Raw genomic sequence first — 25,395 nt, forward strand, 5'->3', positions numbered from 1 at the left:
CCCCAGGGCCCTGCCCTTCTGTGCCAGGTGCACCAGGTGTGGGCAGGCAGGCTCAGCAAGGCAGGATCCAAGTGTGGAGGGGCTCAGTGTGGGGGGATCCAGGTGTGGGTTGAGACGGTTCTGTGTGGGGTAATCTGGGTGTGGGAGGCTCAGTGGGGGATGCAGGGAGGATCTGGATGCACAGGGACTTGTTGCAGAGTAACAGCCGTGTTAGTCTGTATCCGCAAAAAGAAGAACAGGAGTACTTGTGGCACCTTAGAGACTAACAAATTTATTAGAGCATAAGCTTTCGTGGACTACAGCCCACTTCTTCGGATGCATATAGAATGGAACATATAATGAGGAGATATATATACACACATACAGAGAGCATAAACAGGTGGGAGTTGTCTTACCAACTCTGAGAGGCCAATTAATTAAGAGAAAAAAAACTTTTGAAGTGATAATCAAGATAGCCCAGTATAGACAGTTTGATAAGAAGTGTGAGAGTACTTACAAGGGGAGATAGAGTCAATGTTTGTAATGGTTCAGCCATTCCCAGTCCTTATTCAAACCGGAGTTGATTGTGTCTAGTTTGCATATCAATTCTAGCTCTGCAGTCTCTCTTTGGAGTCTGTTTTTGAAGTTTTTCTGTTGTAATATAGCCACCCGCAGGTCTGTCACTGAATGACCAGACAGGTTAAAGTGTTCTCCCACTGGTTTTTGAGTATTTTGATTCCTGATGTCAGATTTGTGTCCATTAATTCTTTTGCGTAAAGACTGTCCGGTTTGGCCAATGTACATGGCAGAGGGGCATTGCTGGCACATGATGGCATATATCACATTGGTAGATGTGCAGGTGAACGAGCCCCTGATGGTATGGCTGATGTGATTAGGTCCTATGATGATGTCACTTGAATAGATATGTGGACAGAGTTGGCATCGGGGTTTGTTACAAGGATAGGTTCCTGGGTTAGTGGTTTTGTTCAGTGATGTGTGGTTGCTGGTGAGTATTTGCTTTAGGTTGGGGGGTTGTCTGTAAGCGAGGACAGGTCTGTCTCCCAAGATCTGTGAGAGTAAAGGATCATCTTTCAGGATAGGTTGTAGATCTCTGATGATGCGCTGGAGAGGTTTTAGTTGGGGGCTGAAGGTGACAGCTAGTGGTGTTCTGTTATTTTCTTTGTTGGGCCTGTCTTGTAGGAGGTGACTTCTGGGTACTCGTCTGGCTCTGTCAATCTGTTTTTTCACTTCAGCAGGTGGGTATTGTAGTTTCAAGAATGCTTGATAGAGATCTTGTAGGTGCTTGTCTCTATCCGAGGGATTGGAGCAAATGCGGTTATATCTTAGAGCTTGGCTGTAGACAATGGATCGTGTGGTGTGTCCTGGATGGAAGCTGGAGGCATGTAGGTAAGTGTAGCGGTCAGTAGGTTTCCGGTATAGGGTGGTATTGATGTGACCATCGCTTATTAGCACAGTAGTGTCCAGGAAATGGACCGCTTGTGTGGACACACATACAGAGTTTCCGGTATAGGGTGGTATTGATGTGACCATCGCTTATTAGCACAGTAGTGTCCAGGAAATGGACCGCTTGTGTGGACACACATACAGAGTTTCCGGTATAGGGTGGTATTGATGTGACCATCGCTTATTAGCACAGTAGTGTCCAGGAAATGGACCGCTTGTGTGGACACACGGGGTGTTTCTGGGTGCAACGGTAATAGGACTCTGCAGGGGGGGGCCAGATGAAAGTGGTTGGGCTCAGCAGGGACAGGTCTGGGTGTGTGTGGAGGGAATAGAACTCGGCGGGGGGGGTCTGGGTCTGGGGGGCTTAGTGGGGGAGTCCAGATGCTGGAGGCGTGGGGCTCAGTGCGGTGGGGATCCAGGTGTAATTGCTTGGGGCTCAGTAGGGAAGGGGTCCAGGTGCAGGTGGCTCGTCAGGGTGGTCCAGGTGCAGGGGGAGTAAGGCTCATTGGGGGGGTTCTAAGTACGGGGGTGTGAGGCTCAGCAGGAAGGTCTGAGTATGAGGACGTCTGGATGCATGGGGGTTGAGCGGATGGGGGAGCAGCTCCCTGTACAGGGAACCCTCACCCTGAAGCTGAGGAGCATTGGGTGCAGGAAGTGTGTGTGTGTGTGGGGGAGTTTGCAGAGCTTCCTGCAGCTGGGGGAGAAATTTGGGGGTGGGTCTGACCTGGCTCTGGATGCCATGCAAGGGAAGAGGAAATCCCCTTCTCCGCAGCCCAGCCAGGACTAGCAGCTGAGTCCGGCGCAGGGTAGGAGCCACCAGCCGGGTCTTCCCCAGTCCCGCCCCCTACCCCACAGTGATTTTACCTCTCTGCTGGCTGCCCTGGACACCCGAAACATACTGCTGGGGAGGGTTGCATGACCGGTCTTGTGGCTTCCCTTTGGTTCCCCGTCAGAAAGTCATTTTTCTGCGGGGAAGCAAATAAATCTGTGGGGGACATAAATTCTACACATGAGCAGTGGCACAGAATTCCCCCAGGAGTAAAACCCCACTGCACAAAGCTGCAGCTGCTCCCCAGAGTGCAGGCGGCTGCCGGGCGGTTTGGCCCACGTGGGCTCTGCCTGCCCTGCATTGGAGGTTCCTGTATTGGTGTCTGGCGGTGGTGCACCAGGCAGCCGTGCTGGCGCAGTGCGTGGGGCCCTGTAACATGTGCATTTACGCCGAGCTCCTGTGTCCCCCAGGCTCCCGCGGCAGATGGGGTTTGCCGAGAGGACGCCCTGGAGCCTCGCGCAGGCCGGAGCTCACGTTTAGCGCTTCCAACCCCCAGTGCTTCTAAAGGGCTGGAAGACTCCCTGCGCCGCTCCTCACTGGCAAGGATCCGGAGTCAGATATCCCAGATAAGGGCTTGGATCGACGCCGAGCAGGCTCGGGCAAGACAGCAGATCCGCTGCCGGTTCTGATCTCACCTCTGGGCTGGCTGGGGGTAGGGGGATCCAATGGGCTGGCTGGGGGTAGGGGGATCCAATGGGCTGGCTGTGGGGCAGGGGATCCAATGGGCTGGCTGGGGGCAGGGGATCCAATGGGCTGGCTGGGGGGCAGGGGCTCTCTAGCCTCGCAACTGGCAGGCTGGCTGGGGGGGAAGGGAGAGCGGCCAGACAGTCCCAAACCTGAGCCGTCCTTTGTAGGTGACAAATCTGAGGAACTGTCACAGATTGAAGTGTCTCTAGAGGAGGTTTTGGAATTAATTGATAAACTTAACACTAACAAGTCACCGGGACCAGATGGCATTCACCCAAGAGTTCTGAAAGAACTCAAATGTGAAATTGCAGAACTATTAACTATGGTTTGTAACCTGTCCTTTAAATCAGCTTCTGTACCCAACGACTGGAAGTTAGCTAATGTAACGCCAATATTTAAAAAGGGCTCTAGAGGTGATCCCTGCAATTACAGACCAGTAAGTCTCATCAGTACCGGGCAAATAAAAGGAAGTTCTTCTTCACGCAGTGCACAGTCAACTTGTGGAACTCCTTGCCTGAGGAAGTTGTGAAGGCTAGGACTATAACAGCGTTTAAAAGAGAACTAGATAAATTCATGGAGGTTAAGTCCATTAATGGCTATTAGCCAGGATGGGTAAGGAATGGTGTCCCTAGCCTCTGTCTGTCAGAGGGTGGAGATGGATGGCAGGAGAGAGATCACTTGATCATTGCCTGTTAGGTTCACTCCCTCTGGGGCACCTGGCATTGGCCACTGTCGGCAGACAGGACACTGGGCTGGATGGACCTTTGGTCTGACCCAGTGTGGCCATTCTTATGTTCTATGTTCTTATAAACCACAGGGAAAGAGGGGGGCCAGTTTTGGGAAGACTGGCAGGTTTCGGTGGAGGAGGGAGAATCTGGCTGGGGGGATGTGGCTTGGGGGGGATTGGCTGGTTTATGAAGAATGAGGATCTGGTTGGTGGAGATTATTCTCCTTTACAAAATTGCCTGCCCTGATCCCCAGTGCCAGATCCCTGCGTCCCACAGAGTTAAAACAGCACAACGATCCATGTACCATGGTGCTGGGGATCCCCAGAGCTGTGAGCCACTGTGTTACCTCTGCCAAGGCAAGGGTGAGCTTTGTTAGAGATTAGCCTGCGTCAGCTCCCTGCCACCTCAGCCTGGCTTTCTCTCCAGCAAACTCCTCGGGGCCTCCCAGCCCAAATCTCACCTTGCAGGTAACAACCAGCGAAATCCAGCCCCCAGACTCCTCAGCAGTGTTCTCTGCAATGCACAGCACCCATCACGGTGTATTCACAGAAGATATTAAGTTCATTGCTCTGTTAAAGAGTCAGTACGTTGCAGCTTATTAATTGAACTGGGGTAAATACACCCTTCCCTTCAAACACAGCACTGAGCCGGTTTCCTCAAGAACTCAGGTCATCTCCTGTCTTGTCACTCAGGTTCCTTTATTAGGTGCACAGTAAAGCTAGACTAAATTGATTGCCCTCAAGCCTAGGGGGTGGGTCTAGGGCATGGCACACCTCCAAAGTCACCCGGTAAACCTCTTCTGTTGTAGACATTGACACGCTCCATTGCGTGTGCTGTACATTGCATCACACGCGCTGGGGATGGCTCGGTTACTTTGAGGGAGCCAATCCCTGTGCAGCATGCTCCGTCCATGCATTGTCCATGTACGACTTGTTCTTTACCTCATCTTTACGTCCCCCACTTCCCTTGTCCATTGTCAGTGGTTCTCTGGGGTTCCCCGTTAGCTCAGCCAGCCCAGACGTTCTGTTTCCAGCGTGCTGATCCATTTACCTCCCTAAGCAGCGAGGCCACACCCAGATCTAGTTACAGGCCTACGATAACGTGCGCATTTACCCCGAGCGCCTGTGTCCCCCAGGCTCCCGCGGCAGATGGGGTTTGCCGAGAGGACGCCCTGGAGCCTCGTGCAGGCCGGAGCTCACGTTTAGCACTTCCAACCCCCAGTGCTTCCAAAGGGCTGGAAGACTCCCTGCGCCGCTCCTCGCTGGCAAGGATCCGGAGTCAGATATCCCAGGTAAGGGCTTGGATCGACGCCGAGCAGGCTCGTGCAAGACAGCAGATCCGCTGCCGGTTCTGATCTCACCTTTGGGCTGGTGGGGGTAGGGGGATCCAATGGGCTGGTGGGGGTAGGGGGATCCAATGGGCTGGTGGCGGGTAGGGGATCCAATGGGCTGGTGGTGGGTAGGGGGATCCAATGGGCTGGTGGTGGGTAGGGGGATCCAATGGGCTGGTGGCGGGTAGGGGATCCAATGGGCTGGCGTGGGGGCAGAGGTTCCAGAATGAATTGGATCTGTTCATGGAGGATAGATCCATCAATGGCTGTGTGACAATGCGGTTCTGGCGGAACCCAACTGAGAGTGCCAACTCAGGACAAATTGCTCAAATAGGGCAGTTACAGCCCAAGGCTGGGGTTTTTTCCACCTCTAAGGCAAACCAAACCAGCCAGACTAAGAGGACTTCAGTCTCACCCCACTGGCTAACTGCAAGTCTCACAAGCAATCTCCTTAGATACTCCAGTTTCCCAGTATTACCACCAGTACCACTCGTTATGGGGACAAAGGGTTATGAAAACCAATACCCCAGTAAAAGAAAAAGGTTCTCCTGATCCCAAAGGACCAAGCCCCAGACCCAGGTCAATATACAAATCAGATCTTACCCACAAATCACGCTGTTGCCAATCCTTTAGAATCTAAAATCTAAAGGTTTATTCATAAAAGGAAAAAGATAGAGATGAGAGTTAGAATTGGTTAAATGGAATCAATTACATACAGTAATGGCAAAGTTCTTGGTTCAGGCTTGTAGCAGTGATAGAATAAACTGCAGGTTCAAATCAAGTCTCTGGAATACATCCCCCGCTGGGATGGGTCCTCAGTCCTTTGTTCAGAGCTTCAGCTTGTAGCAAAGTTCCTCCAGAGGTAAGAAGCAGGATTGAAGACCAGATGGAGATCAGGCATCAGCCTTATATAGTCTTTTCCAGGTGTAAGATCACCTCTTTGTTCTTACTGTGGAAAATTACAGCAACATGGAGTCTGGAGTCACATGGGCCAGTCCCTGCATACTTTGCTGAGGTACAAGGCATATCTGCCTTCTCTCAATGGGTCCATTGTATAGCTGATGGTCCTTAATGGGCCATCAAGCAGGCTAGGCAGAGCTAATCTCAGCTTGTCTGGGATGTCACCCAGAAGCATAGCATAAGTTTGCCATACAGACAGTATAGAGCCAATATTCATAACTTCAACTACAAAACTGATACACACATATAGACAGCATAATCATAACCAGTAAACCATAACCTTGTCCTAGACACCCCATTTGACCCCCTTTATACAAGATTTGGGTGCCACTACAGGACCTTGGTTGCAACAATGATCTATATGGTCCCAGTTTATGTCAATAACGTCACACCCCCAACGCAAAATTGATGCAGGAAGGGATGACACAAACATCACTGACTGCATCCCAAGAGCTTCCCATCCTGGGTTCTGTCTCACTACAGCTAGTATGGGGTTAGAAGCCATACCAGTGTATAACAGAAATGGTTCATCAAAGTCATGTTCAATAACATGATTGAACCTCTTTACAAACTCAAGGTAACACTTAGTTAGAACAATAGTGGATTGGATCTGCTCTGGCAGCATGGTTCCTGTATGTGCCATGTGATCTTGCCAAGAGCTAAAGAAAACTGCTACTTTATCCATACAAGCTTGGGCCAATGTTTGGAACCCAATTAACATCGCATAAATGCAGATATTAATGTTCTTCATAGTCCAGGAATCTTGGCATTTAGCCATGAAAGCAATATGGCAGTGTGCCTCAGTCTTCCTTTTCATACAGCACATTAGGTCTGGAATGTCCTTTCCCCTGTGAAAAGTTCCCATATTGTTTATATGCATTGCCTGTGAAACCCCAGTGTAACAAGGCCTTTTAACATAACGTGTGTTTTCATGTATTCCTTTTAACATGTTCAATGAATTCTCCAAAAGATTAGGCACATTGTATATTTTTACCGTTTGTGGCAATAGCAACACATTAATTACAAAATTTAGCAATAACAACAAGTTCATTGCAAGAGTCCATCTACAGTCATGTTTGTCATGCCACCCCTTTGGCTCAATACCATTGGAGTTTGGGCATTTTAGGGTCAACCTGTGGCTTCCCTTTGCAAAATTCAGTTTTCTCTTTCCTCCTTGTCCTGCAGGATCAAACCCTGATTTCTCTTGCTTAACAGAATTTACTGGCTGATGGGGTGGGCCCTCTTTGCTAACAGCTATTAGCAAGTCCTTCCTTTCCCAGCCAGGCAAGTAATTTGCACTACCCCAGACCAGAGCCAGTCCACCAGTTTTCATATTCGCAACTGCTATCATCTCCAAGGCTGGACTCTGTCTTAAAGAGATACCACACAAATCCAAAGAGTCTGTGGGTGAGAGTTTGCTTCCTCTCCCCCGCATCCTCAAGCATTTAGCCATAAAACTGCTCTGCTCTGACACATCAGTAACCAAATCTGTCCTCAAACCCCGAAGCACAAACTGCTCATTTAAAGAATCAGAAAGGAGACATTCCTGTTCCAACACCATTGTCTCCCCAACAAGTTGGCCCCACACAGCCACTTGGTTATAGGGATGCCACAATCCCTTAACAACTTTTACTTCCTCTGAGACCTTCTCAAAGCTACCCACACTGGATCTTTTACAAGGAAAGTTAGTGGATCCCTTCACAACAGACAATTTTTGGCTGCTAGGAACGGAAACTTCCTTGATTAAATCACTCTCACACCCTTCAATTGCAGGGAACTGCTTGCACCGAGTACCATGAGGATTCCTTTCTCCAGGAGCTTTTCTAAGCAGCAATTCACCCCTCACAGAAATTCTGCCCTTACCCTCTTCACCTAGGGCTTGCCCTAAAGGAACACTTTCCTGAGCAACAACAGACTCTGTCTGGATCTTACTTATATTCAGGATCACCTTTGGCCCATCAGGCAGATCTCTACACAATCCCCTTTCAGGCGAACCCATAGACTTCCTAGATAAAAGGTTAGAAATACTTCCCTTCTCTTTGCCACACACAAGCTTAGGAATTTTTTCCTTTTTGCTACAAGTTGTTAAACTGTCCGTAGGTAACACAACCAAATTACCTTTCTGCTCTCCTTGTGCCCTGGCTAGGGTATCACCCTGATCAGACAGCGTTGTTACACCCTTCTCCAACCACACATGAGCAACAGGCAAAATACAAGCACCAGAACTGCTTGGTCTCTGGGATTTTGCTAAGCCACTAACTGGATGCAACCTAGTTACGGGGCCATTCTCCCCAGCAGATGCAAACTTAGGACCATTCCCTTCCTGGGCTTTGGTTGAATCCAGAACCAACTCTGAGACAACTAAATTACTCTCAACCATCACAGGCCGAAAGGCACCTTCTGTCTGCTCCACAGACAAAAAAGAGTTGGAGACGCATTTTCCTTTACCAGACATACTGTTTGGGATTTCATTTCCCTTGTTCCAGCACACCGGGCTGTTCACAGACAACTGCTTGGAGATTGGGGTAGCTTCCTCCATAGGCAAGTCAACACCCCTGACAGACACAGGCACATTTCCTTCACTGTCACTATTCTTCGCACAGGAAACAGATAAGGTATAGGGGCACCCATCTTCCACTCTCCTTGCCTTCCCAAACTGCTGACTAGATAAAGCCATTAGCTCACAAGACTGCCTAGGCTCATCCAAAATCTCCTTGTTCTCCTCTCCCTTCGCTTGATCTAATTCCAGATTTACTTCTGAGACATTAGATAGACATTCAGAAACTTCATTCACAGCCAAACAGCTACTTTCCAAAGACAAACTTTTGGAGAAACCCTCCATAGGCACAACCTTAGGATCAATCCTCTCTTGTGCCTGGTTTGTATTAACTTGACTGACCATAGCTTTAATATCATTTCCAATCATAATATCCTTAGGGATTATGTCTTTTACTCCCACAACCATGGTGCCCTCCAATCCCTTCCATTTCAGGTGGATTTTAGCCAAAGGCACCCTGACAAAATACTTAGATAAGGCTACAACAGTTACATCTTCACCTGGCAAATAATCTTCCTTCCTGACCAGACTTGCTTTAACCAGAGTAATATCTGCTGCGGTGTCCCTCCATGCCATACACCTCACTCCATTCACTTCTGCATTGCTAATAAACTCTGCATTATTTTCCCCATATTTAGCTTTAATGTGAGTTTTAAGGTCAAATCCTTCAGAGACAACAGAAACAGCATTTGCACACAGGGCACCAATGCTGGGCTCTGTGTGGCTTGCCTGTGAGTTTACAACAACAGGGTTAGCATTGGCCGTGGCATTTGGGGTTGCTGGTTTTGGGCTGCCCTTCAGTGTCGGGCAGTCTGGTCTCATGTGGCCCAGCATACCACAGCGATAGCATGTAACCTGCTGGGGATGTGAGTTCCTACCCTCCGGGCCCCCTTGAACTCCTTTAGAAGAGTCAGGTTTATTTTTAAATCCTTCCCTCCTCTTGAACTGGGGAGAATGGTGATTAGTTTTCCCCGGGGTTTTACACCCTTCTCGAGCCCTGTTTTGGGTATGGGCATCAGCAATCTCTGCTGCCCGTAGGACTGACTCAGGGTCCCTGTCACACACAGCTGCTCTCACATTGTCAGGCACAATGTCTAAGAACTGTTCCAAAGTTATTAAATCCAGCAGTTTTTCAAAACTCCCATGAACCTTGGCTCCCATAACCCACTTTTTAACAAAACCCATCAGCTTATGAGCACATTCTACAAAAGTACAATCCTTAGACATTTTAAACTCTCTAAACTTAACTCTGTAAGATTCAGGAGTAACCTTGAACCGCCTTAACACAGAATCCTTAAACCGCTCATAATTTAATGCTTCTTGTTCCCCCAAGTCATTAAACACCTCCCTGGCTTTTCCAGTCAGTCTGGTTAGCAGGACAGGCATTCGCTGACCCTCAGGGATCTGGTACAGATTGCAGAGGCGTTCAAAGGTAGACAAAAACTCCTCTATATCCTCAGTATCATTGTAAATGGGACACATCCTTTCCCAGTTTTTCTCATGGCGGGGGGGAAGTGGAGTACCAGGTGGGGATGACTTTCTCCGCTCTTCCATTACTTGGAGCTGAAGTCTGGCCGTCTCCTGTTCCATCCTGTGAGTCTCCTGCTCAGCAGCGAGCAGCTCTAGACGCCCCTTACGGGCTCTCTCTTCTCTCTCATCAGCCTCCTTCTTTCTTTGATCAGCTTCTTTCTCTCTCTCAGCAGCCTCTTTCTCTCTCTCAGCAGCCTCTTTCTCTCTCTCTCTCTTTCTAACTCTGCTATTTTGTGCTTCTCCAGCAATCGAAGATCTGCTAGCTTCTGTTCATGCTCAAATTGCAGTTTACTTGTCACCCTTTGCATCCTAATTTTTTCTGCATCTTCTGCAGCCTCAGGTAAGGGCTGTGCTCTTGCCCCCTGATCACTGGCTATTAGCAGATTTCTCAGTTCTTCCTTTGTAGCTTTCTTTCTAAAGCTTATCCTCTTTTCTGAACACACATTTTCCAGGGCTTTTTTCCCAAGTCCCTCATATGCTCTTTGCTCAGCCATTGCAGCAGCTCTTTAACCAACAAAACTCTCAATCCCAAAATTCAAATTTGGATAGCGTGGGGTTCTGACCCAAAGCTTAATTGACCTGGTTCTGTGGATCCTGCCGACTACGCCACTGTGACAATGCGGTTCTGGCGGAACCCAACTGAGAGTGCCAACTCAGGACAAATTGCTCAAATAGGGCAGTTACAGCCCAAGGCTGGGGTTTTTTCCACCTCTAAGGCAAACCAAACCAGCCAGACTAAGAGGACTTCAGTCTCACCCCACTGGCTAACTGCAAGTCTCACAAGCAATCTCCTTAGATACTCCAGTTTCCCAGTATTACCACCAGTACCACTCGTTATGGGGACAAAGGGTTATGAAAACCAATACCCCAGTAAAAGAAAAAGGTTCTCCTGATCCCAAAGGACCAAGCCCCAGACCCAGGTCAATATACAAATCAGATCTTACCCACAAATCACGCTGTTGCCAATCCTTTAGAATCTAAAATCTAAAGGTTTATTCATAAAAGGAAAAAGATAGAGATGAGAGTTAGAATTGGTTAAATGGAATCAATTACATACAGTAATGGCAAAGTTCTTGGTTCAGGCTTGCAGCAGCGATAGAATAAACTGCAGGTTCAAATCAAGTCTCTGGAATACATCCCCCGCTGGGATGGGTCCTCAGTCCTTTGTTCAGAGCTTCAGCTTGTAGCAAAGTTCCTCCAGAGGTAAGAAGCAGGATTGAAGACCAGATGGAGATCAGGCATCAGCCTTATATAGTCTTTTCCAGGTGTAAGATCACCTCTTTGTTCTTACTGTGGAAAATTACAGCAACATGGAGTCTGGAGTCACATGGGCCAGTCCCTGCATACTTTGCTGAGGTACAAGGCGTATCTGCCTTCTCTCAATGGGTCCATTGTATAGCTGATGGTCCTTAATGGGCCATCAAGCAGGCTAGGCAGAGCTAATCTCAGCTTGTCTGGGATGTCACCCAGAAGCATAGCATAAGTTTGCCATACAGACAGTATAGAGCCAATATTCATAACTTCAACTACAAAACTGATACACACATATAGACAGCATAATCATAACCAGTAAACCATAACCTTGTCCTAGACACCCCATTTGACCCCCTTTATACAAGATTTGGGTACCACTACAGGACCTTGGTTGCAACAATGATCTATATGGTCCCAGTTTATGTCAATAACGTCACAGGCTGTTAGCCGGGATGGGCAGGGACACAGCCCCCTGCTCTGGGTGTCCCTAAACCTCTGACTGCCAGAAGCTGAGAGGGGAGGACAGGGGATGGATCACGCGATAATCGCCCTGTTCTGTTCATTCCCTCTGGGGCACCTGGCACTGGCCACTGCACCTGCTGGGCTACGTGGACCATTGGTCTGACCCGGTGTGGCCGTTCTCTAGCCTCACAGCTGTTTGGCAGGGCGTGGGGGGGTGGGGGGAGAGCTGCAGGACAGTCCATAAGCCACAGGGAAAGAGGGAGACCAGTCCTGGGGTGACTGGCAGGTTATAGAGGAGGAGGGAAAATCTGGCTTGTGGGCACTGCCTGGCTGGGGGGGATCTGGCTGGCTGGGGGGAGGGGGATCTGACAGGCTAGCCAGGGGAAGGGGGATCTGGCTGGGGGGGATCTGGCTGGTGGGGGAAGGGGGATCTGACAGGCTAGCCAGGGGAAGGGGGATCTGGCTTGGGGGGATCTGGCTGTGGGGGATCTGGCTTGGGGGGATTATTCTCCTTTACAAACTTGGCCCCCATGTGCCCCCTGCTAGAGCCCTGAATCAGGCCCCGGGGCTCCCCGGCAGGAAAGCAGTGCACCCAGGCCCGTGTGCTGATCCCCGCCCCGGTGGAGGTGATAACGTGGCTCACAGCGCAGCTCCCTTCGCTCCTGTCCCTTCCCCACCTGGCACTGGGCCCTGGCTGGCGGGTGCGTCACCAGGCTGGGGAGTTTGCTGCATCTCTGAGCCCGTTCCTAGCTACGTGGCCGCGCTGGTGCTCTGCTTGGTCCCACCAGGTTGGAATGTCAGTTTGTTGCCTCCCAGGTCCCTGGGGCCATTCCCAGGGGAGGAGTCGGTGCTACGAAGCTGGGAGGTGTCGCCATTGACCCCAAACTCACCCACCCCACCCCTCTCCGTGTGTCTGTCAGACAACGACGTCCCAGAGACGCCCGAGTCCCTCCCTTCCTCTGACCCTGGTACTCGCCTCCCTAGGGAGCAGCCTGGGCTGCTGGCACACCCGTAATGGAGCCCGGCTTTGGGGAACAGGCGTGGGGGGGCAGGCTGTGGGTCCGGGCCGGTGTGTAGACGGCAGCGATACAGTGTCTGGCCGTGCCAGTGGGGCCGGGTGCGTCAGGCAGGGGCTGGCTGCTGCTGTGTGACGGGTGTAGTGGCCGGGCGAGCGTTGGCAGGGCTGTGTGTAGCAGGCTGTCACGGGATCAGGAATAGACTCTGCTGGCAACGGGTCCAGGGTCCCACAGCCCACGCAGAGAGTCGCCCCGTTCCGGGCGGGTCGGACCCGTCTCTGGCACAGACCTAAGGGACTGTCGCTTGGTTGCCCTCTGGGGCCTCCTGTGGGGCTGGTCGTGCCAAGAGTCTCACTGAGTTGAAATGGATTGGAAGGGGGAGGGGTGGCAGGAGGGCGGTAGGAGGGCGGGTGTGTGTGGGGAAGGGATGAGGGGGTTGGGGTTTGTGTGTTTGTAGGGGGAGCGAGGGTGTGGGTGCGACTAAGAGTGATGAGGTGAGGGGAGTGGGGGGGGAATTGGGGCAGAAGTGGGGGCGTGGGGGAGATGGAGGTGTGGAGCATGTGTGGTGGTGGGGGGCAGAGGTTAGAGCGTGTGTATGTGTGTGTGAGAAGTGGGTGTGAGGTGTTTCTGTGTGTGTGTATGAGGGGGGTAGGGTTGTGTGTGTGAGAGAGAGGGGGGAGGGGTGTGTGGGGCGTGGGTGTGAGGGTGAGGGGTCTCTGTCTGAGGTCCGGTCCAAGCACCAACACCCAGCAGGGATGTTTCCCGTGGCCTCCCCTGCTCTCTCTGCCCACGTCTCCCCCTGGCCCGCCTGTGGCTGTGCTGTGGACACACCACCCATAACAAACCCCACTGCACAAAGCTACAGCTGCTCCCCAGAGTGCAGGCGGCTGCCGGGCGGTTTGGCCCACGTGGGCTCTGCCTGCCCTGCATTGGAGGCTCCTGTGTTGGTGTCTGGCGGTGGTGCACCAGGCAGCCGTGCCGGCGCAGCGCGTGGGACCCTGTAACGTGCGCATTTACACCGAGCTCCTGTGTCCCCCAGGCTCCTGCGGCAGATGGGGTTTGCCGAGAGGACGCCCTGGAGCCTCACGCAGGCCGGGGCTCACGTTTAGCGCTTCCAACCCCCAGTGCCTCTAAAGGGCTGGAAGACTCCCTGCGCCGCTCCTCGCTGGCAAGGATCCGGAGTCAGATATCCCAGGTAAGGGCTTGGATCGACGCCGAGCAGACTCGGGCAAGGCAGCAGGTCCGCTGCCGGTTCTGATCTCACCTCTGGGCTGGCTGGGGGCAGGGGATCCAATGGGCTGGTGGAGGGTAGGGGATCCAATGGGCTGGCTGGGGGAAGGGGATCCAATGGGCTGGCAGGGGGGGCAGGGGATCCAATGGGCTGGCGGGGGGGGGCAGGGGATCCAATGGGCTGGCGGGGGGGGGCAGGGGATCCAATGGGCTGGCGGGGGGGGGCAGGGGATCCAATGGGCTGGCTGGGGGGCAGGGGCTCTCTAGCCTCGCAGCTGGCAGGCTGGCTGGGGGGAAAGGGAGAGTGGCCAGACTGTTGTTAAGCTCTGGCCTCCCCTACCGCGGCCGTGGTCCAGGTGCACGTGGTGGGTCGGGAACAGGAAGGAATGAGAAAGGTGCAGACGCAGCCAGAGCAGCGGAATAACTCCCTTCTGCGTCTGGCTCCCCAAGGCTCGCCAGGAGGCCGCGGCAGCCAGTGAGAGCCAGCACACCGGCAGCCGCAGCCGGTCGCCTTCACTGCAGATCACCAGAGTCAACGGCCATGGCCCCTCCACGTCTCAGGTCAGCAATCAGACGTCCAAGCAGAGCCTGTCGGGGATCCCACTGCAAACACCTGGCGCCATGGTCCTGAAGCCCCCCCAGGTCCTAGCTCAGCGGTTCTCAACCTGCGGCCCAATCAGCACACAGCTGCAGCCCATGTGACCTCCTCAGATCCATACGAGTAGGATTGGATGTGGCCCACAATGGTCAATAGGCTGAGAACCACTGGCCTAGCTCCTCTCTGGGCCCCTGACTGTCGAGGCCTGGGCGTGTTTCCTTCCCCGTCTGAGACTGTCCAGCTCACTGACCTCAGCGCCACATGCGCTGTCCCGGCTCCGGGCAGCCTGTTGCCCCAGCCTGGATCCAGCGGGCGTCCAAGCACCCAGCCCTGCAGTGCAAGGTGCTGATGTTGTCTCCTGCTAGAACCTTCCTCTCCAAGAGCCCCGCCGAGGTGTGCGGCTCGCTCCGGAGCCATCCGCACTGCCCAGGGGGTAAAACCCTGATCTCTTTCCTTTCGTGCATGGGCATGAGTCCCTGTCCTTCTGCTCCTCCCTACTTAGCTGTTTCCCATTTACTGCTCCGGCCCTGGGCCTCCCACAGTGGGTGAGGATCTGTCACAACCCCCCCGAAGAATTAGGCAGAGGAGGAGGTGCCGCTATGGAGCATTCCCCCGTCCTGCTGCCACCAGCCCTCCTGGGTGCCCCGCACAGACCAGGCAGTGCACGGGACAGGCCTCCAGCTCAGCTGTGGGAAGTTCCTTTTGGAGCTGGCCCAGAAAGCTGGTTCTGTTGGGGGTGGGGCGACCACACAGCAAGTGTGAAAAATCGGGACAGGGGTGGGGGTGGGGGGTAATAGGAGCCTATATAAGAAAACGACCCAAAAATCAGGACTGTCCCTATAAAATCGGGACATCTGGTCACCCTAGTTGGGGACAGACTGGCTATTTATTTAAGAGTGTCTGCATGTTGTGGCTGCTGACGAGTAGACGAGAACACGAATGGCATGCAAGCCACTGTAGTTCCACGGGGGCAGTGATAACAGAGTAGCTGCGCGACCCGGCCTGGTTCCCCGGGGGGCGGTGGTTGTGCAATGGGTGCGTGGCCTGGCCCGGTTCCCCCGTGGATGGTGGCTGTGGCCTGGCTGTGTGGCCCGGCCCGGTTCCCCCGTGGATGGTGGCTGTGGCCTGGCTGTGTGGCCCGGCCCGGTTCCCCCATGGATGGTGGCTGTGGCCTGGCTGTGTGGCCCGGCCCGGTTCCCCCGTGGATGGTGGCTGTGGCCTGGCTGCGTGGCCTGGCCCGGTTCCCCCATGGATGGTGGCTATGGCCTGGCCCGGTTCCCCCGTGGATGGTGGCTTTGGCCTGGCCGCGTGGCCTGGTCCACTTTCTGCATGGATGTGGTTGTGGCCTGGCCGCATGGCCCGGCCCAGTTCCCCCAGGAATGGTGGCTGTGGCCTGGCCGCGTGGCCTGGCCCGGTTCCCCTGGGCCGTGGTTTGCCGTGCCCCTGGAGAGTGAGCGGCTCTCTGATACGCTTTGTTTCCTTCTCTCAGGAGTCGTCCCATCTCCACGTCCGCAGGCTGTCATCCGGCTTCCTGCCCAATTCGGTGGTGGTGCAGCAGTTCCGGAGCCAGGATGACATCGAGTCTGCGAGGGAATCGCTGCTGGCCATGTGGCTGGAAGTGCAACAGGTAGAGGAGTGCAGATGGTCCAAGAGAGAAAGCGCTATCCCTAGGCAGAGCTCTCCCAATGCTTCTCCCCAGCGCTCTGCCGCTCCTCACCTCTCCCCTGGGCTCCGGTCTGGAGCCCCCGTTGTGTGTCCTCTCCCCAAATCTCCTGGGGGATTCCCTGCGCTGCAGTGAAGCTCAGATGCCAAAGGTGCAGTGATCTGAAAGTTCCAGCGGGGAGACTGCTCCCTGCCTCTTGGTCTGCTCCTCCCGCAGCCAGGCCCGCTGGGTGCTGGGGCAGTGGCCTGGGCCCACTGCAGCCAGGCCTGTGGTGCCCTCTCCCAGCTGCAGGGCAGGCAGATGTTGCGGGCATGGGGGTTGCAGGCTGAGCCAGGAGACCTGCTCCATACACACAGCATAAAACCCATCCCCCCTCCTCCCCCGCTGAGTGGGAGACTCTCCCGGCCTCCCCGTCAGTGGAGGGAGCTGAGCTGCAGCTGGAGGCCGGAGGCCGGGGCTGTCTGAGGAGGAGCCTGGAGCAGCCTCTGCAAAGACCAGGGCAGAGGGGTCAGGCGGGAGCCCAGCCTCGCTCCTGGAGAGTCGCTGTGGCCAGTGCTGGTCTCCACACTCCTGTCCTGCTGCTCCGTCACCCCACCCCGGGGGCTAGGAATCAGGGCAGCCTCCCTGAGCAGAGCACGGCCCCAGACCGGGCTGGCCATGGGCTGGGCTTACGGCGGGAGCCCCAGGACCCCGCTTGTGTCCGAAGGTCAGAGTCACAAGAGCAGAGCAGTGAGTTCCTGCAATGACACCGTTCCCCTGGCTCTTCCCACAAGTCTTGTGTCAGCTCAGAGCCGGCTGCCCTCCCGGGCCAGCGTTACACCCTGGGGTAAGCCAGGGAACACGGGTGTCGCCCTACACCCACCCCGTGCTACTCACAGCTGGCTGCCCTCCCGGGCCAGCGTTACACCCTGGGGTAAGCCAGGGAACACGGGTGTCACCCTACATCCACCCTGTGCCACTCACAGCCGGCTGCCCTCCCGGGCCAGCGTTACACCCTGGGGTAAGCCAGGCAGCACAGGTGTCGCCCTACATCCACCCCGCGCCGCTCCCAGCTGGCATTCAGACACAGGGAGATTCCACCTCTTGACTCTCAGACCCACCTGAGTTTCAAGCCCAAGGGGATGTGGGTGCAGCAGCAGGCAGAAAGGGGCAGCTCCTCCTCCTCCTCCTTGCTAGGATCAGGCCGGGAGGGCAGGCCCCGAGCGCGGCGAGGAGCTGCTTGGTACTGAAGAGGAAGAGGACGAGGCGGCCAGGACAGCGGCGATTCTAGAGAAAATATCCAGCATTTCCCTGCCTGTCCCCAAGTGGAAGGAGGTAACTTGCAGCAGCGTCTGCAACGGGGGCCTGGGGTCTGCCAGCTGGCCCCTCTGTGCCAGATTGATCCCAGGATGGGTGTTACTCAGTTGGGATGTTTCCTCTGGAAAACCACGTGCCCTGAGCATGCACCCTTTGCCGCCCCCGGCGTAGCTGGTGAAGGACACGCGCTCAGGGAGAAGAGACACCAATGAAGAGGCGGAAGGGGAGCTGCCGGGGGGCAGGTTTGGCTAGTGAAATCCTGCAGCAGGGCCAGGGCCAGCCCCAGTCAGCAAGGAAGCCCCATTGAGTTAGTCTGGGGTTCATGCCAGTGGTTCTCTTCCAGGAGACTCTGGCAAGCGGGCCTGAAAGCGCAGGAGTCTCTAGGCCCCAGGTAAGTGTCTGTCCCTGCGTGGGCCTTTCACCCTCTCCCTGAGGCCGTGAAGGAGCCTCTGTCCCAAGCCTTCTTGGAGGAGCATTTTGCTGCAGGGCTGGGCTCCCCGGCCCAGGGCATCGATGGACTCCCACAGCCCGGCTCTGACGACTGCAGTTATTGGTGGGTTTGCAGAGCTGCTCTGGACAGACACGTGCTTTCTGGTCTCCAGGCCAGAACCTGGCCTGGTGTCTGCACTGTGCTGTAACCCGGCCTCCTCACAGCTTGAGTCCTTCTCCCAGGCCAGCGCCTAGGGACTCTGCCACTGGAATTAACGAGCAGCCGAAGGCCCTGCCCAGCACGTTGGCATTGCAGAGAGCTGGGGGTCCACATGTGATCCAGACAGGCTGCAAACGGCTCTCCAAAAAGGACTGGCTCGTTTCTGTTCACCTCAACCTAGTCCCCTTCTCTGTGTACCTGGCACATTGGCCTTACCTCGGGGCACAGCCACTGCCCGGAGCTGCTGGGAACTCAGCCCTGGCTCCCGCTGACGTTCTCTCCGCCCCTGCATGCTCCGGCTGCATCATCCCGCCTCTCTGCCTGGCCTGGCCTCCAGCAGGTCTCTGGAGCTCCCCCGTCGATCCGGGGCTCCAGGCTTCCTCCCTTCACTCTGCCTCCTTCAGGAGGTGTAAAGCTCCCCTGTCGCTGCCCCTCGCCCCATCTCTTCTCCCTGTGCTCGTCCCCCGAACGCAGAGAGAGGCCCGGGGGGGGGGGGTCTCCTACTGCTGGCAGTGCTGCGTGTGACCCCAGTCTGTCCCCCACCTCATCCCACCTGGCTGCTCTTGTTCCTTGCCTGTGGCTTTCCCCGGCTTCTTCACTGCCTTGCTGGGGCTTCTGCGGGGCTTCGCTGTGTCCATTGGCAACCCCTGGTGGAGGAGACATGAGGACACTGGGGTGCAGGGACCGGGGACTTGGCCTAGCAGCTCGGGGTCCAGGACATAACCAGAATGGAACAGAGCATCAGCCTCCCCCCAACCTCCTGCTCTGACCCAGGCTGCAGGGACTCGGGGGTCTCTCTACAGCCAGGGCCCTCCCTGTTTGTGATTTTCTCTTTCCCTCTATGCCTCTATGGGGCCGGGCTCCCTACCCATCGGGGCAGGAGAGAGGGGCTCTGCGCTTGTTCTGGGACTATCTGGGGACTGCCCCCAAAATGCTGGGCGCTTGCTGCAGGGAACAACACAGAACGGGTGGGCAGGGAGCCGGTCTGTGCGCAGAACGGGCCAGATCACGGCTGGGCACCGCGCTGCTCGTGGATTGCAGCCAGGGCGTTGGCTGAGCTCGGGCAGGTGGCAGGACTGATTAGCAGGCCAGGCCAGCGCCAAGGAGCACTGCCGGAGCGCTGTGTTCTCTGGAGGCCTCCACAGGGCCTGTTCGTGCTGCCCCAGGCTCTCGTCAACCCTAGCAGGGAACGGCAAAGCAGCAAACAGAAGAGTGCTGCTGGTCTGTGTGGCTCTGGACTGGCCTGCGTGGCTCTGGGCTGGCTCTGGACTGGCCTGCGTGGCTCTGGGCTGGCTCCGGCCTGGCCTGCGTGGCTCTGGGCTGGCTCCGGCCTGGCCTGCTCGGTTCTGGCCTGTTTGGCTCTGGGCTGGCCTGTTTGGCTCTGGGCTGGCCTGTTTGGCTCTGGGCTGGCTCTGGACTGGCCTGCGTGGCTCTGGACTGGCCTGCGTGGCTCTGGGCTGGCTCCGGGCTGGCCTGCGTGGCTCTGGGCTGGCTCCGGGCTGGCCTGCGTGGCTCTGGGCTGGCTCCGGCCTGGCCTGCTCGGTTCTGGGCTGGCTCTGGGCTGGCCTGTTTGGCTCTGGGCTGGCCTGTTTGGCTCTGGGCTGGCTCTGGACTGGCCTGCGTGGCTCTGGACTGGCCTGCGTGGCTCTGGGCTGGCTCCGGGCTGGTTCTCCTGACTCACCTCTGCTTTTGTTTCAGAGCGTGACGAGTTTTTTCCTGACACAGCCTGATGAGTTTGAGCAGCCCCAGGCCTCTCCCTCCGGAGGCGAGATCCCATCCTTCGTCCTCCAGTTCGAGGACACAGAATGGTTCAGGCAGATCTACCCCGTCCTCAGCTCAATGGTGAGAAGCTGCCTCCGTCTGCGTCACTGGCCGTACACAGCCGTGTGGCCGAGTGAGCGGAGTACAGGACTGGGAGCTAGGAGTGCCTGAGGGTTAACCCCGTCTGTGCCACAGGCTTGCTGTGTGATCGAGTCCAAGCCAGTGCCCCATCGGAGTGGGTAATGAGACGGGGGCTCTGAGGTGTAGCCAGTTAACTGTGGCCCGGCGCCAGGAGTTCTGACTTCTGCAGCCCTGGCAGAAGGCAAGAAGGGCCCATGCCAGCGCGGCACGGGGAGGGTTCTCTGACACACGCTTGTGCGTGCACACACAGCACTGGCTGCCGCTACCGCTTCTCCCACCTCTCGCTAGAGGCTGAAAGGCCATTTCGCTTCTCCCCGGGAGGCCGCAGAGGTTCGCTCAGTAAACTTTCATTTCTGTAGATTGATGAATTTCGCTGCCTCGTTTCCTACCAGAACCCTGCAAAGCTGCACCCGCGCATGCCTTGCCATGGCAGAAAGTTGGGGAGCTGGCGTGGATTTGGGGGGGGTGAGTCCCCCCAGCCCCAGGGGGAGGCGGCTCTGAGTAAGCGCATTTTCTCCCCACACATGGAAAGGAGTGTCTCAGAATGTCCCTCTTGCCCCTTGTCAGGATTCCCTGCAGGGACTGAGCGTGAGCAGGTTTGTGCGCCGGCTCCTGGAGGCGCTGCTCACCGTGGACGATGGTGCGAAGACGGGCATAGTCCAAGCCATCCTAACGCTGCACGAGCAACTCGGGGTGGAGAACGGCCGTGAGGTCTGCAAGGCCCTGCTCCTCATCCTGAACCAGAGCGACCCGCCCAGTCTGGAGGTAAGGATCCCGGTCAGAAGGGTTAGCATGCCCCAGCTCTGTGCGAACTGCAGCCCTGCGCACCAGTGCTCTGCAGGGCAGTGGTGATCCTCCCCCACCCCCTCCCCAGGATGGTCTGAAACGGCTCCCTCTGGGTATAGTTTGGAGCCCTCAGAACTGATGGGGATTGGTCGCTAGCTCTGGAGAACCTGGAGTTTCCTGGCCACCGCCAATGATCTCCCGGGAGCTGGAAGCAGAACTAAAACGAGTGGCTGCGTAATGGGGTTTGTAACCTCATCCAGAGCACAGTCAGAGGGGAGGAGAGCATCTCTCCTGCCTACAGCCCAGCTGCCTGATCACAACCCCATGCAGCTGCCAGAGCCACCAGTCATGGAGACAGGCACCCACCGCTGCCACCAACAGAGAAAACCAGACCTGCTACAAAGGGGAGAGACCAGAGACGGGGGGAGAGGCCGAAAGGCCTGAGACAGCAAGGGGGTAACGCACCAGATTGCCTCCAGGAAATCAACCAGGAGACCCAAGGAAGCTGCTGTCACGGAGTGTGGGGGGACACAAGGCCCTGCACCCCGGCTTCCTGTGATTTACCATGACTCTCAGCCAGCCAGTAAAGCAGAAGGTTTATTTAGACGACAGGAACACAGTCCAAAACAGGTCTTGCAGGCACAGACAACAGGACCCCCCTCAGTTAGGTCCATCTTGGGGTCCCAGGGCACCACAGTCCCCTTGGGAGGTCAGAGCCCCGTCTGCCTCCCAGCCATGTCACCAGCCAGCTTCTGAAAACTCTCCTTCAGCGACCCCCTCCCACAGCCTTTGTTCAGTTTCCCAGGCAGAGGTGTCACCTGGCCTCTAACCCCTTCCTGGGTTCTCACGTTACATGCTCAGGTATCTTCCCTCAAGACCAGTCTCCCATCCCCCAATGCAGACCGTCCCAGCCAAACTCCCCTGCAACCTGCCCCGGCCAACACTCCCCTGTCAGCGTTCACAGACCACAGTAAGAACAGTCCCAGTTCGTCACAGCTGCAAGCCCTCGAATTGAGGGGCTGAGAAGCTCAGTCTGAGGTGAAGGTCAATGAATTGATGGGTCTGGGAACGAAGTGATGAAGGGTCAGTTAGGAGACGCGAGACCCACAGAAAGGCCACAACAAGAGGTGGTGACAGGCTAGTGAGTGTCCTTCCCTCCCAGCCCTGAGGAGGGAACGAGGCAGGGTGCTGATGGTGAACTAGGACCTGTTCCCTTTGCCCACGGGTAGGGCTGAGCAGGGACTGTGCATGGCAGTGTCTGTGCCCCTGTGCTGGGCACATGCCCTGGTACGTGTGGTGCAAGGTGTGTGCACGGAGCTCTGCACCAGGGGTGTTTGTGCTTGGTGCACGCTCGGGGATAATATCACCTGTCTCGCCAAAGGATCTCAAAGCACTTCACAAACTTCAGGCATCCCCCCCTGGCGTGCAGCCCCCGGACGTAGCAGATGCCATGGTCAGGATCAGATCCAGTCTTCACTGAAGTCACTGACAGGCTGTGATGGGAATGGGTAAGGCCCTCAGCGCACAGCAATGGTGCGCAGTGGGTTGGGAGAGGAAGTGAAGAATGTGTCCAAATGAACCCGCAGGGGGAACGTGGATCCCTCCTCATACAAACTGGTGCTTGATGTGCTTGTACCAAGCGCAAGTGGGCTCTGTGTCAGCCTGCTGAGGGGAGCTGTGTCCTGTGGGGACAGCCTGTGCCTGTTAGGGATGGAGTGTAGGTGTGCACTTGTTAGTATTCGCAGGGCATGGCTGTGTCTATATACCTACTGTCCTCTGCTGTCTGCGCTCTGTCATGGACAGGGCATAACAGTCCGGGTGCCTGCTGCTTCCTGGCTCTCTGCTAGAGAGGGAGGGTCTCAGCAGCCCTGACTCACTATCTTCAAAGGGAAGAAGGAGAGCTCCCCCCACATGCCCTTGCCCTGTGGGGCCTGCTGAACGCCTGTGCTCAGTAGCACATCTGGCTGACACTGCTCCGTCCGCCAGCATGCTGCCATGTGAATAGGTGTTTAGTGTTCTTCAGTTGCTAGTCCCAGCCTGAGCCTCCAGGCGTCCCATGGGGGAAGCAGCTTTCTTGCTGGGGCTGGGGCAGACTAATGCTCTGTCTTCTCTCTTCGCAGGAAAAGACTCAGAAAAAGTTTGTCCTGACCTCCCTGAATGCCCTCATGGCCTTCTGCCGAGACAGTAAGGAGCTGCTGCTGGAGCTTATGGCATACTTCCTGCACAGTCCCGTCTCCAGCAGGTGAGGGGCTGGCTGCAGGCGGGGACAACCAGCATGCAGTGTGAAGGGAGGGCTGGGAGTATGGAGCCACGCACTCCATCAGTGACCTCCGACTCCTGCCCTCCATGACAAGGGTGAGCTTTGGGCTCCGTTCCTGGGGAGCACTGGTTGCTCTAGATGAGGGAAGTCTGGGTAAAGTGCCTCGCACCCGGATTGTACTGCAATCCCAGGGCTGGAATCAGCGTGCTGCATTCATAGGCTATCCCAGGACTGTACCAGCCAAAGCCCTCCCGTGCCTGTTCCCCCAAGCAAAGGGCTCTGGCGGAGATCCCGGGGGGTGCAGCATTCGATCCAGGGAGCGGGCAGGGAGCTGCGGAGTAACCAGTGCTGCCCAACAGGGTCGCTCCTGTCGTGAACAGATTCCAGCTGTGGCTAACTCTGCGCCCTTCCAGGCAGGCCCAGGTCACCTCTCTCCCCTCTGCTGCCTCTCTGCCGCTGTGCACAGTCTCCCCACCCTCGGCGAGAGGATCCTGTGCAGCCCCAGCTGTCTGCGCCCCTGCATCGAATCCGGCGTCTCCCTCTCGCAGTCATTTATTGACGGGGAGGGTCATGGGCATGCAGGTGCTACTGGACTCACTCGTTCGTAGGCGATGCCCATTGGACCCTGTCGAAAGGAGAAGAGCCCGTGCCTTGGAACTCAGCCTCTGTGGGGTGGGCCTGGGGGGGCCTTTGCTTCTGTGTTAGCCCCTGTCCTTAGGGGAAGCCAGCCAGCTGCAGAGCAAAGGACAGCCTGCAAAAGGCTGGGCACGTTGCAACGCTCCGAGATGCTTGGGGCTGAGGGCTCAGGCTCCAGCCGGCGTGCAGTGAGAGAGGGACTTGGAGACCCCCTGACAAGCAGTGACCGACTTAAGCCCCCATCCCCTTGGTCTGAGGATCTGAGTTCTGGCTGGCCTGGGGTCCAAGAGCGCTTTGGTTCACATTTCCGTCTGTCAGGAGGAGCCCACCCCTGGGGAATGGGGCAGGCGGTGCAGGAAGGAAGTGGGGGTGCAGGCAGGGCGTGAGGCTGGCCCCCGCTGCCTTACACTGCCCCGTGTGTTTGAATTTAGCACGCTGCCATGTTACACGCCAAGGTGTGAGCTGAGATGTCCCATAATGCATAGCGTGGCTCGGGCTAAACTCAACCCCCCAGAGCAGGGCGTGGGCCACAGAGCAGGCAGTCGCTGAGGGAGCTGGGCCCACCAGCCATCACGGCTCGAGGTCGTGGCAGAACCACTTCAACCCCCTCATCTACAGGGAGGAAAGGGTCCCCCCCACACCGCTGGGCCTGTCAGGTGGTGGGTACGTGCAGCACAAGCCACTCGCAGCCTCGCATGTCCCTGGGGGTGTCAGTCTGATGCTGCCAGAGGCTGGCACCACAAGCCAGCTTGCCTGGCCCCCCGGGGACGTAGCGGAGCTCGCTGAGCTGCGTCTGATTAAAGCTAGTTAGCATCAGCTTCCAAGGGGAGGGACAAACGTCCTCCAGACGCTGATTTCTCCCTTGCTCTCAGGGGGTCCATTAAGGCTCTTTTCGTAGAGCTGGGCCTGGAGGATCCGCACAACTATTTCTACCAGGAGATGGACTCTTGGGATCTTTCCAGGGAGAAGCCTGTCACCAAGGCAGCGCTGAGGAGAATCTGCGCACAGTGGCTTGAAGGAGTGATGCAGGATTTCCAGGTGCTGCTGCTCTGTCACTCGCAGTCCCCTTTCCACCCCTCCCGCCTAGGGCTGGGCCCGGGCTGCAGGGAATGTGGGGTTAGCTCTTCAGCATGGGGGGGTCTGTCCACTGCACGGCCCCCAGGGGCTCTGAGTCCTAGTGCAGATGGCTCAAAGCAGCGGCCAGGCAGGGACCCCAGTGGGATGTCGTCTCGTCCCACTAACAATTATGCATGTGTGAGAACCAGCACGCCAGGAGCAGGGGACGGAGCTCCCGGGGAGTGGGGGAGCAGGCTAAGGGCTCGTCTACACTTGAAATGCTGCAGTGGCGCAGCTGTAGCGCTTCAGGGAAGACGCTGCCGATGGGAGGGGCCCTTATTGTCGTAGTGAATCCACTTCCCCGAGCGGTGGTAGCTAGGCCAAGGGGAGAATTCCTCCGTCAACTTCACGCTGTCTGCGCCGGGGTTAGGGCGGCATAGTAATGTCTCTCCGGGCTGTGGGTTTTTCACACCCCGACCGACATAGCTAGGCCAGTGTAGGTTTTAAGTGCAGATCAAGCCCT

At 56.1% G+C, this 25,395-nt stretch overlaps 1 protein-coding gene across 1 annotated transcript in view; it reads left to right on the forward strand.

Moving 5' to 3' along the window:
• WDR97 (WD repeat domain 97) overlaps nt 1-25,395 on the forward strand; it is a 68,230-nt gene that overhangs the window by 29,519 nt on the left and 13,316 nt on the right. The window contains exons 15-24 of the mRNA XM_054020527.1: nt 2,683-2,871; nt 4,823-4,978; nt 13,836-13,991; nt 14,477-14,587; nt 16,114-16,251; nt 17,464-17,601; nt 19,931-20,074; nt 20,702-20,899; nt 23,041-23,162; nt 24,689-24,854. Coding sequence (XP_053876502.1) covers nt 2,683-2,871; nt 4,823-4,978; nt 13,836-13,991; nt 14,477-14,587; nt 16,114-16,251; nt 17,464-17,601; nt 19,931-20,074; nt 20,702-20,899; nt 23,041-23,162; nt 24,689-24,854 — 1,518 coding nt within the window. The remainder of the gene's footprint in view (nt 1-2,682; nt 2,872-4,822; nt 4,979-13,835; nt 13,992-14,476; nt 14,588-16,113; nt 16,252-17,463; nt 17,602-19,930; nt 20,075-20,701; nt 20,900-23,040; nt 23,163-24,688; nt 24,855-25,395) is intronic.

The sequence above is a fragment of the Malaclemys terrapin genome, chromosome 2, assembly GCF_027887155.1.
Source record: "Malaclemys terrapin pileata isolate rMalTer1 chromosome 2, rMalTer1.hap1, whole genome shotgun sequence".
Lineage (NCBI taxonomy): Eukaryota > Metazoa > Chordata > Testudines > Emydidae > Malaclemys > Malaclemys terrapin.